We start from the raw sequence: 20673 nt of genomic DNA on the forward strand, positions 1-20673 counted from the left end.
TGACATAGCGACTGTGGGTGTTTGCTATCTGGTCCCCTGAATAAAAACCTCTTTTAGAGCCTTCATTTGCAAAACTTAAACAGGAGTACAGATCTTTCTATAAGTTATATGCATTACTTAGATATGAAATGCATATCCTAGAACAGTTATTTTTCATAACATATCTTTTTTTACCATCAGCAAGAACTAGGGCAAATAGCTATATAACACTGGGCAGTGAGAGAAAAACAAACCAGAAAGGCACAATCACAAAAAAAAAAAAATACACAAATGGAAAATAAATGTGTCATTTAAAAATGCTAACAGTTTTGTAATAGAAAGCACTGTTAGGAGTGATATAATAAGTAAATTCATTTAAGCAGAAACCAAAATACAACTACCACAAGCCTTCTATTTTTGGAAAAAAAAAAAAATCCAAACCAAAAAACATTAATTCTGAAGGTTTCAATTTCTCAGAAAGCAAACTTCTTAAAAAAAAAAAAAAAAAAACACAAAAAACCAAAAAAAACCCACCAAAACAAAAACCCACAGTAAGGTTCCAAAAGTGCAGCAATTTGGCAAAGTTCTAATTAGAATCAAAGAGATTCTCCTTGACTGGGGCTTGTGAAAGCCAGCCTTCCCTGGTGCCACTAATCTGTTTTTGTTTTTTTTTTTTTTCTTAAAAACCTTGCCATCAAATGCACCTGACCCTCAAAATCCTAAATTTTAGCAAAATAAGTACTTTGCATTAACTCAAAACATCAGTATGTACTCATGCAAGTTGAATTCCTTCTTTAAAAAGAGACCAAAATACATGCCCAGCTTATCCCACTGACATACTGATGATATTTTTGTGATAAATTACATTTATCAGGCACCTCTGACTACTTCAAACCGGGCTTGGGCTACTAATCCACCTCCCCCAGGATTTGCTGTAACATTCCCAGCATAAGGGTAGCTTCCCACAGCCAACATTTTTCTTAAAAAAATAAAAAGAAAAAAGAAAAAGAAAAACTGTTTTCACCCTTCCCCCTAATGTGAAATGCCCTCATCCAAGGATGGGCAGCAATCATTCCTGACCCAGGGAAAGGTGCAAGGTCTGATATCTGACCCATCAGAAGCTTGCTTTCATTAGAAAGATGAGACACCATTTTCCCAAAGATATATACACAGCACTTGATTATAGTCCTGGGAGTTCTGGAGCAATCTGACCTTTTAAATTACATTACTACGTACAGAAAAATATATTTAAGGCAAATTTCAGGAACTGAGATATTTAAGTAAACTTTATTTTCCTTTTTTTAAAAAAAATTTTCCCAGATATTTGTAAATAGGACTCAGGATAACAAAAAGCATCTGGCATTACTGATCCCTGTCTTGCTCCGCACCGGTTCCATCCCATCCCACCACCCCAAGGCATTCTCTCTGAGCCCACAAGCACTTCCCATCCCGGTGCTCCGGCTCTGTCCTCTCGCTGTAGTTGCCTCTCTCAGCTCGCTCATGGCTTCACTCCCCACAGTCTGACGGATGAAACCGACCCTCTGCACTGCTCAGCCCAGGGCCACTTGCACGGACAGACAGCTATTTTTATCCTCTAGCTACCATAAACGAATATTTCTCCAGCTCTGAAAGGGCACACAATCCGTGTCAGCACAGTTTCACATGTTTGCTCTTTCGGGCTAATAAAATCTCTGCGAAAACAAATTTTGATTTACCGTGTCTCCCCTCCCCTTCCCGTGAGCCGCTGTCAGTCCTCGGGGGCACGCACAGCAGGGCACCATGTCATGTCACACTAGGTGCTGGGATGCAACAAAGGCCAACATGTTGATATCTTTTTATTGCTCGGCAGCCTGGTTACCCCATTTTCCCCCTCTACTACTGGACACTTTTGGTAATAGGGGAAGTTCTGAAGCAGCAACAATTCTGTTTTCAGTCAGAAAAGTGTTTTTGTTTCACAAAGCAATAGTCTCTGATCTTGCTTTTTAGGTCACTAAGTACAATTCTTTATTTTACAGAAACTAAAGTTGGGAACTTTAGAGAGTACATTTATTTGCAAATAATGTAAATGTTTACATTGCCAAATAATGCTTTTTTTAGGTAGCCTAAAGACTATTCGACATTCTTTACTAATTAACAAAAATATCTAAGGTGTTACTACCTATAGAAAAAGAAGTTTCACCGATCTACAACTGCAGCTGCCACAGGGTGGTTTATTTTGTGTAGAAATGAAAGGCAAAGCCTGTGGACGGACTCCCTAAACCGGGCACGAGAAAACCCTGAAGGTGCCGCGGCCCCAGCCCCACAAGGGCGGGAGGGCTGCAGCCCACGGGCAAGCCTGGAGTTATTCCCAAGCACAGTGCCCGGGCTACGGAGGACTCTCTGGGAGCTAGCGAGGGCTGCAGCATGAAATAACATGTTTTGTTGTAATTCCTAAACAGGGGGACATTTATCTGGGCCATTTATACAAGAGTTATAACCCTCACAATATTTATACTCAGCATGTCATGTTAGCATTTACTACCCGTTTCCATGGAGATGGATTTTCATGCTGTAGCTATGAAATGCACATTGTTGCCACTAAGCCACTTCAGGCCTTTCTGGATGCCTGCTGAATGCCTGACAAAAGTTGATGCAAACCAATAGTTGTTGTTCTTTGTTTGTTGCCAGACTTCTAGCAGAGCCATATTATGTCCTAGTGATTGAAATGCCCATGTTCGCCCCCCTCCCGGCACAAAAAGGATCCTCAATTTAGGTGACAAGCATGAAGTGGGCTTCTGCAGGGGAGGGCGGCCCGGCGCGGGGCCGGGCTCCGTCCCTGAGCGGGGCCGCGACGCGGCGGGGGCCGCTCCCGACAGCGCCTGACATTTGGGGATAAAGCCGCAATAAGAGAGAGCGCGGGCAGCGCCGGGGCCGGGCCCTGGCCAAGCTCAGCGCCGGGCTTCTCCCGCCGCTGCGCCGGTCCCCCGGCCGGGCCCCGCCGCGCCCGACGGCCGTTCCACCGGGCCGGCCCGCAGCAGCGTAGCGACGGCCCCGCCGAGCCCCCGGCCCCGCCGCCGGGCAGGGCCACGGGCCTTGCTGCGGGCCGGGCGGCGCTGCGGCCGGCCTCGGCCTCGCGGAGCGGCCCCGGGGCAGCGGGCGGCGGTGGGACGGGACTGGCGGCGGGGACGAGAGTGCCGAGGGACGGCTCAGAGCGCGGCGCTGCCTGCGCAGCCCAAACCGAGCCGGGCCGCCCTATCGCCGTCCCCTCCGACGGCGCCGCACGGTACCGGACCGCGGCGGGCCCGGGGCGGGAGGCAGCCCTGCCCGGGGCGGACGCCACGGCTCGCTGTCTTCGGTCTCATTCGTGCCCGCCGCGCAGCCTACGCCGGGGTCCCCGCTCGCCGTGGCCGCCACCCGTAGCCGTGAGCTCGGCGCCGGGCTGCCCCGCTCCGCCGGGCACGGGGTGCGGCCCGATCGGGAACACGCCCCGAGCCCGCCGCGCGCCCCGGGCCGGGCCGGGCCGCCCCGGCGGGACCCCCGCCGCCCCCCGCGCCCTTACTGTTGGTAGTCCTGCTTGCAGTAGAGCTTGCGGTCCCGGAAGTAGCAGCTGGTGGTGAGCGCCTGCTGGCACGCGGCGCACTGTAGGCACTCCTCATGCCAGGAGGACTCGTTCACCCGCATCAGGAACCGGTCCGAGATGGGCCGCTGGCAGCCCTCGCAGACGGCCTGGTGCTGGCACTCCGACCCTGCAACGGCAGACGGCGGCGTCAGGCGCCGGCCCTGGCCCCACCTGGCCCCGCTCCCATCCCGACACAACCCGGCCCCGCTCCACAGTCCCCGTCCCGGGCAGCGCAGTCCGCCCGGCCCAGCCGGTCGGTAACACCGAGCTCGACGGCTGCCGCCGGTCCCGCGCACCGGACATGCGGGCGAGACGGTCCCGCGCCCCGTACCGCTCAGGGGCTGGCCGGCCACAGTCGGCATCAGACCGGCCGGGCCCCTAGGAGTGCAGCCCCGGGCACAGAGCGGTGCGCGGGACCGCTCTCGGCGTAGTCAAGAAGCGACCGGCAACTCACCCAGCAGCACTCCCAGCGTGGCCGGCCCCGAGCGCAGGGGGTGGTCTTCCATTTTAATGCCGTCCAGCATCTTGGCGCAGTCCGGTGGGCCCCGCGGGAAGCACCTCTCCAAGGACTCGGGACCCGTCGCGATGTCCATGAGCGGCGGCGAGAGGCGCTGCCGGGCGGCGGGGCCAGCTCAGCCCCGCGTCGGGCCGGGCGCGGGGACACTCTGCGGCCGGGAGAAAGGAGTCGCTTTTATTTTTATCTGGAAGACATGAGGAGCGTTTCCTGCCCGGGCTTCCAGAGACGGGGGGCAGAGGCAGGAGCCGGCGCCGCCGCCCATGGGGCCGCCCCGCTACACGGGCGCGCACATGCCGCGCACACGGCGCCGGGCAGCCGCGGTGTCACCTGCTCGCCGGCAGCGCCGGACCCACGCCCTGCTTGGCGCGGAGGGCCCTCCCGGGGCGGGCCGTGCCGGGCGGAGCGCGGGCGCGGCGGGCCGGGCGGGGCACGGGGCTCCCGGCGCTCCCAGCCCCTGAGCCGTGCGGCGGCCCGAGGAGCCGCGCCGTTTAGAGCAGGGGCCGCGGCGGAGGAACACACCCCCCGGCGCCTCACCCCTCCTCAAACTTGCTGACATTTGAACTCCATTGGTGCGCCGCGTATCGCTGCGCCGCGGTGATCCGTCTCCTCGACGTCAAATAGTGCCCTGGCCCCGCCGGGCCCCCGCGGCCCCTGAAGCGCGGCGGCGCCCGGGGCGGCCGGCTCCGTGCGCCCCGGGGCGGCCGAGCGGCGCGGGCAGCGCGGGCCCGGGTCGCGCCCCCGCGGGCCGAGGAGAGGGAGAACGATCTTGGCTACCGAGGGTGGCGGATGAGCGGGGCTCCGGATGCTCCGCTCCCCGGTCCGCGCCCCGCGCTGCTCCTGGCCCGACGGCGGCTCTTGGCTCCTGCCCTGGCCGGGGTAGGTAGCAGCGCGCGTCCAGCGCCGGGCCGCGGGCAGGTGGCGGCAGGACCCTCCCTCGGGACCCCGGGACAAGCGGGGATGCGGCTCTGTCCCGCGGCCGGCAGCGGCGCGGCCGGCCCCGCGGGCACGCGGGACGGGGCACCGGGGATCGCGCCGCGCACGCCCTTCCTCGAAGGGCGGCTCCGAACCGTCCCGCGGAGGCTGCCAGCGGGAAAGCTCAGGCGGAGCAGCAGCCCGAGGGCTGCGGGTGCTTCTGTGGCGGCGGAGCCCGTGCCCGCTCCCGCAGCAGCGCTGTCCGCTCCGCTTGGTCGCCAACGCTTTTGAACGCGCGGGGCTCGGCGCGGTGCGCGGCGCGTGCGTGTGCGGGACAGCCCGCGCTCACCGCGCCGGGATTCCCTCTGAGGAAAAAACCGACGGGAAAGCGATCCTGCGTGGAGCGCGGGACCCCGCGCTGCCGGCTCCCCTTTCGTGTTTCTTTTTTTCTTTTTTTCTTTTTCTTTTTTTTTTTTGTTTGTTCGTTTTTGTTTCTATCTTTGTTTGCTTTTTTCCACTCCGATACCGTTAAAAATCTAAATATGAGGAAATGAAAATCCAGAAAACATTATTTGTGGAGATTCTTAATGTGACCTCTGATATGCCACGACCCTTCAAAAGAAGGAGTATATTTTGTTATGCTCCTAAAATATTGATACTTAATAAGCAGGACGAGTGTTACCTTGAATTACTTAAAGCTTCTATTTTCTGGGTCTTAAGATAAAACTTCTTTTTATGCCGTTTTCGCACGGAAAAAAAAAATCTTTGAAAGAAATTCGTCACAGTGTTTTAGTAAATTATTTTGGAAAAGGTTTTCAGTAATAGAGCCTATTTGGTTTTGTTCTAGACGGTAGAAATCGGAAAATCTTTGTCGTTAATGCTGAAAAAATAATATATGATTATTTAATTCTGAGATCAAGATAAAGGCTGCTAAGATTTCACAGTTCAATCAGTGGCGCAAAAGCTGCTCGTTCACATTAATTTTTTATGTCCCCTTCCTATTTTCGAGTAAGGATTCGGAGTTCTCCATCACACAGGGCTTCCATCAAATTATCTTCTACAACTGCGTGGAAAAATTAAAGCCCCTGTTTCTGCAGGAGTTTTCATAAATTCTGGCTATAAAAGAAGGAGGAAAAAAAACCCTCCTCAAAACCCAACGAAAAGGCAGCGCTGAGCAGCGGGACCCAGAAGCAGAGCGAAAGCCCCCAGCCCTGCACCCGCGGCAGTAATTCCAGCTTTGTTCGTGGGCTTTCACTGGCAAATATCACATTAAAGGTTTGTTGCTTCTCTCCGTGTGTGTGTACGAGCACTGCGCCGGGTAATTGTTATCCCCCCTCCTGCCCCGAGAACAATTCGATGAGGTGTTATATAGGTTTATATAATGCTTTTAACGAAAAACGAAATGCAATTAAAACACCCACGCGCAAAACCATCACAGAAATAAACCCTAACCAGACTAAGTAGCCCCACCTCCCCGCGGCTTCCTTCGAATTGTCCTTTTATTTGCAAGGCAAATCTCTTTGTTTTGAGTTAAATTTGAGAGTCGAACAAGAAACGCACTCGGTCCCAATCCTTCCCAAACGAGGCAGGAGGAAGGAACCATCGGGATAACTAACAACGGCCGAGCCCTCTGCACCGACTCCCGCACCGGCCGCCGGGACGCGCCGCCCCGTCCGGCTCCTGGCCCGTCGGTCCCGCCCGGTGCACATGCACGCGGTGCCCGGCGCTGCGGGAGCGCTGCGGGAGCGCAGCGGGACCGCGGTCGTGAGCGGGAACCCGGGAGGGCCGCGGGCGTCTCCGCAAGGAGGGGGGCGGAGGGCTTTCTCCGCAGAAGCGTGCGGTGCCGGCGGATGCGTGGGCGTCTGTGCAGTCTGTCTGCGCACATTCCCGGCTGCCCGGACGCGTGTTTTCCCCAGTACAGACGGGCACCGCCCGCTCCCCTGCTGAGGTGGGCACGACCAGTGGGGTGCCGGGCGCTCCGCACGCTGCGGTTTGGTGCGGGCAGTGCGGTCCGGTCGTACGGCCGGGGCAGCCCCGGGCGGTGCCGGTGCCGGTGCCGGTGCCGGTGCCGGTGCCGGTGCCGGTGCCGGTGCCGGTGCCGGTGCCGGTGCCGGCGGGGCCCGGCCGGGCTGACCGGGGCTCGGCCGGGCCCGGGGCCGCTGCGGCGGGGCTCGGGCGCAGCCTGCCCCCTGCCGGCGTGCGGGGGCACGGCAGGGGCTCGGCGGGCGCGGGGTCAGCCGGGGCGAGCGGCGGGGCCGGGGCGAGCGGGGCTGACCGGACCGGGTGCTGGGCAGCGCCCAGACGGCGGTGCTCCCCAGCCCTGGACGGGCCGGACAGGCCTCCGGACAGCCTAGCGGTGCGCGGCCGCCGGCCCCAGCTCTGCGGCACCGCGGCAGCGGGGCGAGGGGGGAGGCCCTGGGGCAGCCGCGTGCCAAGGGCTCACTGTGTCCTGTTCTTCTCCACCCACAGCCGGACTACGCAACTCGCTCCCCTGCGGAGCCCCGGCCTTCCCCGCTCGCCAGCGGCCGACGCCGGTGCACAGAAAAACGCCGGTGGCGTTCGGGGAACCGGGGCACCAGGCTGCCGGCACGGCGGGCAGCTGCCTAGCTTCTTCACCGGCACGGAGACCGGCAGCCGTCCCTCGGGCGGCCTCGCTGCCGGTTGTCCACGGAGCCTCCCACAACAGGGCGCTCCCCAGACTGGCTCTGCAAGACCGCAGCTCCGACCGAGCCCCCGGCGGCGGCGCCCGCCGCCCGGTGCTTCCACGTCGCCAGGCCTCTCCCCCGGCCGCCGACGTGCGGGCAGTCCCAGGACCGGGCCGATTTGGCTCGGTAGCCCTAGCGGAACTGCCTCGGCCCGGGAGGAGCCGCCGCCGGTGCACGACGGTGACAGATCCAGCCCGCGCTCCCCCCTCGGAAGGATGGATGTGAACGAGCTACTAAGTGTAGTTACTAATAACAATAACAATAAATTATCGGACTGTTGCTCAGTAATGCAAACAAATGTTCCGTGAACTACGCGGAGTATCCCCGTGCCTCGCAGCAGCCCCACCGGGACCGGCCCGTCTGACGAGCGGCTGCTCCACGGCCCAGAGAGACGACCCTGTTCGCCCGGCGGCCTCACGGAGCAGGTGACAGGGCCAGTGATGAGGGACGGGGCCAGCCAGGGTGGCCGATAGGGAAGCTGGTGCCGGCGGTATCCGGCAGAATGCGGTCGGAGGCCGTGCCGCGTGAAAAGCGGCGAGCACCGACCCGGTATTTTAATTAAGCAGGACCTCTTTGATATAGGCCGCTTGATGCTATCTATCTCTGCTCTCTGTTCCCGTCACGACAGCATTTGGGTAGGAAAATTGCTGAGCGAGGCGGGCCAGGCAGGGCGTCGGTGCCGCGCCGAGGAGCCGGAAAGCCCCAGGGAGCGGCGGGCGCTGCGCAGCGCTGAGTCCTAACCCCGCCGCGGTGCGGTGCCGCCGTGTGCCTTTTCGGGGGGCCTGGAGGAACGGGAGCCAATTTACCATGATTAAAGGCACAGGCGAGGAGGCGCCACGCATTTGCATGCGCCTTCATCTTCCCTAAGTGGATTTTTGAGGGCAGCGCGGCAGACAAGCTCGGGCTCCGCATTCCCTCCGCCCGAGGACCGCCCGTCCTGCTGGCCTCATGGCGTGGAGGGCTCGAGCCCCCCGCCCACCCCAGGGAGCCGCAGGACCGGGCTCGGCTCTAAGGCCCAGCGCGGTCGCGCTGCTCCGACGCGGAGCAACTCCGCCACCCGGCCCCTCCTGCGGCGACCGGCGGCTCCGTGCTGCGCCCGCTACTAACCCGGCGCCGGGCACGACCCGCAAGGGCTGCGCCCCAGGAGAAGGCTATTCCTCACCAGGCCCCCCGCTCTCGCTGCCCGCTCGATCCCTCTATCGCGGGCCGTGTTGCTGGCTCAGCCCTGTCCTTCATCCGCCCTGAGCCGCAACGACCCAACGGGCCGGGCCGGCCGGGCGGCCCCGTGATAACAGCGGCGGCCGCCGGGCTCGGGTCCGGGTCGCACCGAACGCAAGGGCTCTCTCCGGCCGCTCGCCGGGGGCAGGGACCCGATGGGGCGGGCGTGACGAGCCCGGCTGGCAGCAGCGTGTCGCGCACATGTGCCCCCGCGGCGACCGATGCCAGGTGCGAGGCTGGGGGCAGAGTTTACCGCCGGTCTCTGACGGCTCTGCGGGTTTCCCAGCCCAGGGGGTGTGGGAGGGGTCCTTTCCCAGTTCAGGGCACATACCTTCCTTTCACTGGGAAATTCAACCTCTCCTTGGAGCTGGATCCATTATACGGGTTTAATATCCGCTCTTTTACAGCTCAGTGTTGTAAAAGGCAGCAGCCAGGTCTGTGAACTCTGACATGTGCACCCGGGGGGGTTAGGGGGGGTGAACGACAGGACCTGACGGCGAGGGGAACGCCTGCGAGCGCAGCCTTTCATCTGCGTAGCCTCTGCACCGGCCCCGCCGGCCGGAGCGGGATGGCGGCGGCGACGCCCCCCACCCGTGCTCAGGGCCCTCGGGGTCCCTCCGCGGCCGCGGGGTTCGGCAGCCTCCGAGGCGCTTCCGGGGGTCTGGCGGTGCCCCACCGCTCCCGGGGAGCGGGCTGGGCCGGCGAGGCAGAGGCCGTGCCCGCACCCGTGGCCTTCCCCGCACAGACACTCGGCAGGTGCCCCAGAGAGCGGGCGAGGGCCGAGACGACCAGCGAGCCCGTCCGGGCGCTGCCGGTCCCGGGGCCGTCCCTGTCGGCGGGACGTGCTCCCGCAGGGACACGCTCGGCAGAGCCGCGTCTCCCGAGCTGGCGTGAGAGGGGCAGTGGGACGGGAAAGGACGAGGCCATCCCAATCTTCTGCTTTTTCTCCCGAGAACTGCCAGGTGCGTGGAGAAGCCCGGGCGGGGGCACCGGGCCAGGGCTGTCCGCGGGGCACGGTGAGCGCTCGGCGCCTGCCGGGCGGCGTCGAGAACGGGGCGGGAGCCCGCTCCGCCGGTTCGGCAGCCGCGCCAGGCCGTCCGGCAGGATCCCGGCACCCGCGGGACCCGCCGCCCCCCGAGTTGTATCTAGGGTTGCGGTGCAAGGGGGCTGCCCGTGCCGGGGGGCGCTGCGAGCCGTCGGGCCGGGGCGGCGGCGACAGCGCCCACTCGGCTGCCGGGCGCGGCGGGACCGCTCGCCGCGTGGAAGCGGGCTCTCGTCAGAGGGTCAGCTCCTCAGAGGAGGAGGGAGCTGGCCGCTCCTCTGCTTTTCCGAGGCGTTGCGGGATCGTTTCTGTAGGTTTAATCGAGGAACCTAAATACAGCTCGATTTTGAGGGGGAAAAAAATACCAACAACGAGAAATCGTTTCCTTTTTGTTCGGGGAGGCCTCTCCGTTATAACTAATGTTTCCCCGCGCCGTGCCGAGGAAGGCGCGGGCCGCGACCGCCCCGAGCCGCTCTCCTTCTCCCAGAGGGGCCGCCCAGAGCTCCGCTAGGGCCAATGAAGCGCGCGGGCCAGGCAGGAGCGCGCAGACACCGCTCCGCCGCCGCGCCCTTTGCGCGCCCACGCAGCGCCGCTGCCCCGGCTCTTCTTGAAAAGAGACATGAAAAAACGCGTTGAGGAGGAAGAGGAGAAGAGAAGAGAAGAGAGGAGTGGATTCTGCCTACAGACGACGTCGCTTTTACGTAAAGATATGAACAGCAGGAGCTGCAGTCAGGGGTGACGGCGTTGCAGTGGCTGCTGAGGCTCTCCGGAGCTGCCTTTGTCAATACAAAACGATCACTTACCACGGGAAATAGAAGCCGCGCGAGTAAGCAGCGCTGTCCTGAGCGGAGCGCTCCGCTCTGGTTTGTATTAGCGATTATTGTGCTGTCATTAAGGAATGCAGGGGTGGAAGGATTTGCTTCGGGACTCGAAACACACACGGTTCAAGAGAGAAGGAAAACGCTGCAGCCTGCGTGCCGCACAGAAAGCAGGGATAACGCTGAGCGAACCCCGAGAGAGGCTAAGGGGGAGTCGGGGGAGGCCGTCCCTCCTACCCCCCAAGTCGAGCCCAGCCCCGGGGGCTGCTTCTGCCCCGCTCCCCTCAGACCCTCCTGCTCTCCAGCACCTCGCGCCTGGCAGCTCGTCTCGCCGAACGGTGCGCGATGCAATTCCCAGCCTGGGATTCCTCACCTGCTGCCAGCTGATCGCTCGGAAGACGCACGTGAGGCTGCAGGCTCGTCTGGCAGAGTTTCCTTGTCCTCTCTCCCCTTTCCTCGCATATCTGAGTTACCTGACATGCTAGGTGCCGGCATGGCGAAACCTGGAGCGGTTCTTGGAGCGCTCCGGGATGCAGGGCTGCCATCACCCCTGCCGCGGCCGCTGCCCGCTCTCCTGCCGGCGAGCATGGAGGAACACGGCTAATTTTCCCTCCCATTATCAACAAGTCCAGCTTATTGCTTACTATTTCTATTTATCTCTAGGTGTAAATTTAAGTAAACTCAGCTGTGGGATCGCATTGTTGAGGAATCTCTTTCCCAAGGTCTTTTCCTTCAGGAGCACCTCTGATCCTACGGCTGAAAAGTTATCATGGACAAAAAGCACTTTCACCCTCAGCCTCAGTTAGCCAAGGACACGGGTCCGTATGACACCCCCTCCCACAACACAGACATGTTCATCTCAAAACGAAGGACCCGCACATTTTTCGTTGGAGTTGCGGTGACCGATTCTGCCTTAATCGAGACGTTTTGGTGTCTCGGGGCTCCACATACGGAAACGGGGAGAAAGAGTCAGAGGGCGATGCAGCAGGGTCCCCGTTCCTAGACCAGTTTTGGCTTTGCCTCTTCCGTAGGGATTCCCTGGGTATTTCTGAAGTTCAGTATGGACGGGGAAAGATGTTCCCCAGGAACAGACAGTTTATGCGACACACGCCTGCCCAAACAGTCACATTTACTGCAGATTGGAGCGTCCTTCCAACCCGGGTGAAAGGGACCGCAAAGAGGGAACTGAAAGACTGTATTGAGAACATCAAAGTGTGGTTTTCGATGTGGTCCCTGTGGATATGAACACATTCGCCTTTTCAGTCACCTGAAAACTCGGTCGGGGTCAGCATACTCCCCTCGCGGGAATGATCTTATGCTCTGGACGGAGCGAGTTCCGTTGCAAAAAGCGATTTGTTCAATCACTTGCCCACACAGAACGAGTTCCGTGCATGCTCAACTCCTCGTCATTGCTTAAGCCCGATTTAGAGAACAAAAAACCCCCAACCCCTCAGTCCCAAGCAGCCCCTCATACAAACTGATCGATAAATGCATTTACACTCCTGGTTCTGGCTGCGGCAGTGCGATCGAGGCAGAGGGGCACTAGAGCAGAGCCCGGGCTGCGCCGCACGGCCGCGGACAGCCCCGCAGCGGAACCAGCCCCGCTCCGCAGCTCGGGGCCCCGGGGGCTCACAAGGAGAATGAGCAGCAGGACAGGCAGGAGAGAGCCGGCCGGCCTGCCCCTGCCGCTGCGGGTCTGCACCTTCCCCCGGTGGAGGCTTCGGAGCCCCGCCAGCCGTGCGGGACCTCGGGTCCTGCCCGGCGACGGAGCCAGCATCTGCTGGGACAGACACGAGCTCAGATCATCAGCTATCAACAGCACATGAGCTCCTGGGTCCGAATTTTTGTAAGTGCCAAGGAATAAAGGCATTGCTCCCAGGGCGGACCGAGTATGTCGATGGTTTTGCACGCGAAGGCTGTGCGATCACCCCGGGGGCCAGCGCGAGCCGCCCAAGCGAGACCCCAGCCCCGTTCTCCTCCGCCGAGGAAGCCGGGGAGGGGGGACGAGGGGGTCACTGGGTCAGGCTCCCTCTCTCCCGCCGGGGATCTCGCCGCAGAGCACGCAGAGGGCAGGGTCCTCCCTGCGGCTTCCCAGCCACCAGCGCACGCACAGCCTGCAGCGCCTTCAGAATTTCGTTTCGGACATCTTTTACCCTGGAGAATCTTTCCCCTGCCTTTGTGTGGGAAGAGGAGGTGCAGTCAAAAATGTTAAGAAAAATTGTGGTTAATTAGTAAAATAATACATTTAAACAAGACATTAATGAGCCATATTGTTATTAATAAGATACTAAAATGCTACTGTTAAATGGGAAAAAAACAGGTGTGAAATTTGCAAGACTTTGAATTTTCAAGCTCAATTCTCCAAAGAAAATAGAGAAACGCTGCATGTTTTCATTTTGTTGGGGAGTCCTAAAGCACCTCTGCGGCCAAAGCAGGAGGTTTAGAGGGCAAAACAGGGTATGGATGAAGAGGAATTTTCAGGGTAACATTTTGTTTCCTTGTGGCAGGTGAAAGACATACAGAACGGTTGCTATTGGTGGTTAAACAGAGTTTCAGCATTGTGAGATATGGAGCTGAAAATATCATATTCTCAAGCAAGAATGTGTGCTTCTAAAATATAATTACATAGGAAAAAATAGAATTTTAATTTCAAATACAATTGTTCTACGAGAGACAGATGTGAGCTGCTAAAATGTTTATAATGTAGCTCAACAATAAAAAAAAGAGATATTAAAGAAATATGTGTCACTGATGGGATTTGATTGGCAGGTTGTATTAATTACAAGCCTTTCACCTCTGAGACTGCTGTTCCAATCCAGACAATGTCCAGGGAAAACAATTTAAAGTTTGCTTATATATTCTAAAATTATATAAAATCAGGTAGGCATGTTAAAAAATAAAAAGGAAAATAAAAAAAGAAAATTGAAAAAAAGAAAACAAAAGGATGAATTTCACTACAGTGAAACTCTTAAAAAGGAGCATCTGCTAACACATACATTTTGGTCACCATCCTACAACTCCAATCTGGAATATTTACAGTTGCTACTACATGCAAATTGCATCTGTTGGATCCATAATTTGAAATGAAGTGAAAGATGTTTCCCAAATTTCTCTCACACGGCACACCGAGACCTGCACCTCTCCAGCAGGTGGAGGTAGGAATGCTGCTTATTGTTAGTGAATTAATAGAAATAAAGCAATCAGCGAGGGGAAGGCAGTTCCAGTAGCACTAAGCCAAGGTGCTCAAAATCCATCACTTAGCTTTAGAGAGATTATAAGAGCAGTTCAAAAGCACGGGATCTCAAACCACCCTGTATTTTCATTCCCAGTGGCTGAAACACAGGGTCCTCTCTGGTCACATTTGTAAGTTTTCTTTGCAGCCAGAGAAAGCATTTTCTTCACCTTAAAGCGCTGCTCGGGATGTGCCTGCGTGCAGGGAGAAGCCAAACTTCTCTCCACTGAGCATCCCAAGTGGATTCTGCTCAGACTGAGCGGAGACGTCCCTGGCCCCAGAGCCAGAACCAGCACTGACACCTGCACTCCAGGGCAGGCTCCTGGCTGCAGCAGGGACCCGTCCCCTTCCACCCAGCAGAGCCAGGGGCAGGGGGACGCCCGGGCCCTCTCCCCTCTGTGCCGGGAGGGGCTCACAGGGCACCCACAGACTGCGGGAGAGGAGAGCTGAGCTCTCGGCTGAGGGGAGAGCATTCCAACTCTTTCCATAAGAAAAGGATGGAAACAAAGAGAGGATAAGCCATTTATCTAGAGCCTGAAGACCTGCAGTCAAAGAACCTCCTTGGCCCCGAAGCTTCCCCCAAGTGTTAGGGCCGCCTCCTGCGCAGGAGCGGAGCAGAGGCGCCCGGCACTTCCAGCCAGCAGCGCCAAGGCACAGGACGGCAGAGCCCTGCAGCCCAGCCCGGCAGCCACCCCCGCCCCGGGGCCTCAGCCTGTCCCTGCTGGGCTGCACCGGTCACCAGCGGTGACAGTCACACCAGCGGTGACAGTCACACCGGGGGTGACAGTCACACCGGGGGTGACAGTCACACAGCGGTGACAGTCACACCAGCAGTGACAGTCACACCAGCGGTGACAGTCACACCAGCGGTGACAGTCACACCAGGGGTGACAGTCACACCAGCAGTGACAGTCACACCAGGGGTGACCATCACACCAGGGGTGACAGTCACATCAGCAGTGACAGTCACACCAGGGGTGACAGTCACACCAGCAGTGACAGTCACACCAGGGGTGACAGTCACACCAGCGGTGACAGTGACACCAGGGGTGACAGTCACACCAGCGGTGACAGTCACACCAGGGGTGACAGTGACACCAGGGGTGACAGTCACACCAGCGGTGACAGTCACACCAGGGGTGACAGTCACACCGGCAGTGACAGTCACATCAGCGGTGACAGTCACACCAGGGGTGACAGTCACATCAGCAGTGACAGTCACACCAGGGGTGACAGTCACACCAGCGGTGACAGTCACACCAGGGGTGACAGTCACACCAGGGGTGACAGTCACACCAGCGGTGACAGTCACACCGGGGGTGACAGTCACATCAGGGGTGACAGTCACACCAGGGGTGACAGTCACACCAGGGGTGACAGTCACATCAGCAGTGACAGTCACATCAGGGGTGACAGTCACACCAGCAGTGACAGTCACACCAGGGGTGACAGTGACACCAGGGGTGACAGTCACACAGCGGTGACAGTCACACCAGCAGTGACAGTGACACCAGGGGTGACAGTCACACCAGCTGCCTGGCGTGGGGAGGAATCCCGAGTGACACTCAAGGGAGCTGCGTCCTGTGCGCTGATTTCGGAACCTGAAGGCAATCGGATTGCAAAGAGCAAAGGTGTGTTTGCAGCACAAACACCAACAACTGAAGCTCCATCTCGGTGGAAGAAACAGCCTCCGTGTTGAACTGGGAGTGGGAATAAAGGAATCTGCACTAGGGCAATATTTGGAGCCCCGACCCCCATTTTTTCTGTTCTACATGTTCTATGGCTCGGCATTTTATGTGATTTGGATACAACTCCACTGGTGCATTAAAGTTTATTGGCCTTGAAAACAATGGCTGCATCACTACTGATAGAAGACTTGGTGTTACACTGTCAGTGCATATTTTATTTGATCTCAGCCTTAAATAAAACTCAGACCTTTGGACTCCATACTGAGTTGGACTTTAGCCTTTTCCTGTAATTATCTCGTGTCTTGTTAACATTTTATGAGCACATCTGCTTAAATAAACTTACTTGATGTGCATTTGTTTTGGCTGTAGCCTTCTTCATAGGATGGACATGCTTTTCTCTTTGTCTTTAAAAAAAATCAAAATAAATCTGAACAATGGGACTGCAAGGGGAATAAATTTAAATATAGCGTTTGTTTCATTTAACAACTGTACAATACAGTTGAAATCAAATATATCTGACAACACCATTTATGGGGATTTAATATTTATGTGCTAAGTGTAGAACATTTAGGTAATTACAACTCTAAAGCAGTGTTTTGTTTGCCAGTTGCATTAACTGATTGACACTGGAGCACCACAGGCACAAGGTGTTTGTAGAAATGGACTGTAGAAAAGGCTGGAGTTTTAAATCTTTTTAAATCTATGATTTTTATTCACCTTCTGAATACTTTCAGAGGAATATAGTATTTCCATGTTTTTCCCCTGTTTGCATGAAAATATCTTACTCATTTGTTCCTGTCTCTACATGGTCACAGCACATGGAGAAGTGGCAGGGAAGGAGGAGGGCTGGCCAGCCCTTCCCAGACACCTGCCCAGGGGTCTGTGAAGGCAGAACACGCTGCACTCCTCCTGCAGCCATGGTTCTCCTCTGGAGATCTCTTGCAGCCAAGGGGCCCCACATACCCCCAGCCAAATACTGCTTCGAGTATTTATTAGACTGCACAGACTGAGTGCTCTCTGCACCTCTCTAAAACATCTGATTCATCTCCTCTGGATCTGTTGGCACCTTTGGAAATGTACGAGGAGAGTTGTGTGAGAACCCAGAGCTGCCCGCAGAGCGATGCTGGCCCTGCCACGCCCAGGGCAGGGACAAAGACAGGTAAGAGCAGAGGAAGAAGGGAACAATGTTAAGTGATTTGTCTTTCTCAATTCTTCCCATACAAAGTATTCCTGGCGAGGATTTAAACCTCAGATGCTGAAAATAAAACAAATGCAAAACCAGAGAGAACTGGACTAGATTACATCTCGTCTTTCTCCATCACCTTGCTCCATGTGATGTTTAATTGAACTTGGAGCACACAGAGATGTATTCATTGACCACTAGAATGCAGCAACTTCCAAATAAACAGCATCTTCATACAGCAACATTCAGCACGAGGTAAGACCAATTAAAAACATTAAACAAGGGAATGGTTTATGAAAGTTGCAGGGAGGGTTCAATATGGTCTCATTCCCCTTTTCCTGTTTCAGCTCCAGTTACTGCCCCTACCACAGCCTGCTTGAACTGCTCGAGCCATGAGGGTGCCGACTGCCCCTGCCCTGCCCAGCCCCTGCTCCAGGGCCAAGTCAAGTTCACCTGGCACAGGGGCACCGGGACATTGGGTAAATGCTCTCCTTGGCTCTGCTGAGCTCTCACCTGGACGTTCACCTACCCCCAGAGCTGGGTGAGACAGAGCAGCCAGGGCAGGATGGGGCAGCCCTGGGTGGGGGCAGCTCTGCCCCCTCAGTGGGGCACAGCCCAAGCTGCACAGTCAGGGCAGCCACCAGGTCAGTTAGTAACTCTCCTGCACCAAAACCAGAGGCCGTTGTGAGCACCTGAGGTTTTTTCCATTTCTCCCAGTTAGCTAAGTGTTTTCCCCCAAAACACAGATATTGCCTATCTTACACCAAGCCAGCATGTATTCTAGAATGTGCCTTGGGCAAAATGTTATTGTTCCAACATCCATTGCAGCAAAGTTTGCTGAGCACACAGCACCTCCACAGCTGGGGAACTGCGTGGCCTGTGGTCAGAGAAGGCAGCCTTTCATGGCAACCACAGCTTGCTCAGACCAGAGGGCCTCAGAACAAGCTTGTGCCAGCCCAGCACAGAGCACGAATGCCACCTTCCCTGCACCTGCTGCCACTGCTGACAAGAAGGCAGTGTCTCTGGGAAGGCCTGGACAATGGTGTTGGCAGCAATGCTGCACCCTCCCTCAGCCTGCTGCCCCACACCAACACCCCGAGGGCACCCCTGGGCATGCTGGGGAGAACTCTGCCCAGCTGAGTCCCTTTTCAGGACTCACAGAAGAGGAAGGAATATTTCAGTGCTCAAAACCCTATTGCCACCTCCACAGATTACTCTCCTCGTCTCTCAACTTCCCCAAAAAATAATACAACTATCCTCTCTCCCTTCCACTACATATTTCATCCCTCAAGATAAACTGCCTCCAACTTGTTACTTTTCCAAAAGTCACTGTTTTCCACTGGGTATTGTGCGGGCAGACCTACATATAATTATTCCCTGTATTACCTTCAAAGCATCAGGAACTAAACGAAATTTTTTTTTCTTAATCGAGTTAAGTCAAGCACTAAACCTGCACCGTGGGAGAAATGCTGCAATCCTCAAACCTTTCCTTTCTCGCTTGGCTCCATCTACTGCTGCGGCCGCAGATTGCACACGGCTCAGGCACCGGCGCTGCTCTGCTTGCCACCAGAATCGTTTAAAGGCTAATTCTTCAAGAGATTAGGAAAAAAGCTGCTATGAAGGAAAAGACAAGTGCTCGTGTGTGTTTACCCCGCGGGGTTTTTACATCAGAAGTGAGAAGTAGGATAATCCAGTGGAAAGTGAGCTGCTTCTCGCTGAAAAGCATTTTGGAGCCAGTTTAATAACCCACTATGAGACCACACATCAAAATTGTATTTATTTAGGGAGCTAATTGAAACGGAGCCCGTGAGGAGGAGCCGACATCAGAGGCGAGATGCGGCGCAGATCAGAGGGCGGGCGGTGTCTGCGGGCACGGAGCAGGGCCGGGGATGCAGCCCTCGGCCAGGCAGCTCCCCCCGCCGGGGCTGGGCTGCCACCCGGAGCTGCTTTGCCAGGGGAAGGCTTGTTTGCTCAAGCCTCTGGGTGATTTCCCTGAGCAGCGATACAGGGCTGCTTCCACCAGCGCTGGCACTCTGTCTGCCCGGGCACGCTGCTGTGCCAAGAGCTGACTTCAGAGCCACGCTCTGCCCCCTCCCAGCACCACCAGGCAGAGGGAGGATGGCACTGCACATTTGGCTTGACTGAACAAATCATTGGCACTGATTGGTATTTTTTGGTCTGTGCTGGAGGACACTGTAAGTTTGCTTCTACCAAAGGAAAAAAAAAAGTGATGCCAGATTAGAAAAGCCTGTCATCATATAAGCTTCAACAGGCATTTTTGGGCAAAATGCTGAAATTCTGACTCAGCAAAAAGCTTCAAACCAGGTTCTTAAAATCCACTCAGGTGGCTTAAAACCATTAATGCCAATAAATAAAGTTTGAGTTCCTCGTGCCTTCAGCGCAGCACGAGGGGCACTGTCAGCTCTGGCAGTGAGTGCCAGGACTGGAATCTCAGTGCAGGGAATCCCACTGAGGGCTCCTGGGATGGCACTTCTGAAGGCCATCTTGAATGCCACGATGCCTGTGATCAAACCCCAGCGCTGTACACAGGCAGGTCAGAGGCAGTTTGAGACAGGACCGAGTACGAGTGCCATGAGACAAACAGCTGCACTTTGCCTTCTATTTTCACTCTGGAACAGCATTTTGAGGCTCATATTTTGGAGAATTTAGTTAAAAACCTTTGAGATGAAGCAGCCAGTGTCAACCAGTTCCCTCCACTACGGTCCCCTCCTCCCAGCATGGGGCAGACACTCCAAGGTAAAGCTTGCTCTACTCGCATTAAGCTGGTAGTGCAAGTAGAGAAGTCTTTTCCCTTTTGGTTTAAATGAATCCTTGCCACTTAAGTTCATGTTTATTTTTATAATATGGGCTCTCTGTCATTTATTGCTCCCAAAGCGACTCCAAATACCATGCTGGTTATGAGTGAACCTGGGAATATACTTCTGAATTGCTTGTGATTTATCCTGGCTCTGACGCACATAATAACACAGCTCTTCTGAAGCCTCTTCAAGGCTATTAATTATTAATTTCTGTATTTTGTGTTGCACCACGTGACAGTTACTGTGGCTGTGGGTAGGAGTTACTGGGTCTGTGCTCCCCAGTAACAGCATTATCATTGGGAATTTCATATTTCAGGCTAACTGCTGAACGGCTTTGGAAGAGCTTTAACCTGTCCCCAGCAAGGGGGTACATGCCATTTAAAACAAGATCCTCTGCAGGAGCAGGATGCTGGGGAATGCAGAGCCCAGGGGGATGGTGAGACCAGCAGCAGCTGTGAAGACACAGGGCAGAGGTAGAGGGGGGACTTGCTCTGCAAATGTGCAGGGCCCCTCCACCCTGCCAGCGGCCTCAGACCTCGCTGCACCTCTGACTAAAGATGATACAAGCAGAGGATGACCCCACATGCAAGCGGTTTTGCATCCCTCAGTGCCAGTTGCCAACAGCTTTAACTTCATGTAACGCCTTGGAGGAGCCAAGAGATCCAAACAGGTAACAGCCCCAGGGTGGCCGCGTGCCCACCTGTGCCCACCTGTGCCCACCTGTGCTGGTGGGAGCTCCCACAGCACAGGACAAGCGGTGCCAGCAGGCAGCCCTGGTCCTCCCCAGCAGCACGGAGCCCTTGCTCTGGCAGGCTGCACTGCCCCACGTGCTAAAATGGATCCGTGGCTCTGTCCTGCTCTGCCTGGTGCAGCCAGATTGCCTCGGGAGAGTCAGAGATTCTCCCAGGCTGGCTGTGCATTCTGCCAGGTGCTGGGTGGGGCCAGACCCCTGCACCAGGGAT

The 20673-nt window shown here is 56.5% G+C and overlaps 1 protein-coding gene and 2 long non-coding RNA genes across 3 annotated transcripts in view; 1 reads left to right on the forward strand and 2 right to left on the reverse strand.

Annotated features, from left to right (window-relative positions):
• Positions 1–4452, reverse strand: part of LMX1B (LIM homeobox transcription factor 1 beta) — an 83352-nt gene extending 78900 nt beyond the window's left edge. The window contains exons 1-2 of the mRNA XM_059864926.1: positions 4032–4452; positions 3518–3704 (exon numbers count right to left, since the gene is read on the reverse strand). Coding sequence (XP_059720909.1) covers positions 3518–3704; positions 4032–4170 — 326 coding nt within the window. The 5' untranslated portion in view covers positions 4171–4452. The remainder of the gene's footprint in view (positions 1–3517; positions 3705–4031) is intronic.
• Positions 1248–3495, reverse strand: LOC132336937 (uncharacterized). Its single transcript, XR_009489039.1, has 2 exons — positions 1695–3495; positions 1248–1604 (listed from the first exon to the last, which is right to left on the reverse strand). It is a non-coding gene; the product is annotated as an uncharacterized LOC132336937 (long non-coding RNA).
• A 392-nt stretch (positions 4453–4844) lies between the features above and the next one.
• Positions 4845–8441, forward strand: LOC132337015 (uncharacterized). Its single transcript, XR_009489049.1, has 3 exons — positions 4845–4970; positions 6104–6281; positions 7476–8441. It is a non-coding gene; the product is annotated as an uncharacterized LOC132337015 (long non-coding RNA).
• Positions 8442–20673: the final 12232 nt, after the last annotated feature.

Source organism: Haemorhous mexicanus, chromosome 21 (genome assembly GCF_027477595.1).
Source record: "Haemorhous mexicanus isolate bHaeMex1 chromosome 21, bHaeMex1.pri, whole genome shotgun sequence".
In the NCBI taxonomy this organism is placed as follows: domain Eukaryota; kingdom Metazoa; phylum Chordata; class Aves; order Passeriformes; family Fringillidae; genus Haemorhous; species Haemorhous mexicanus.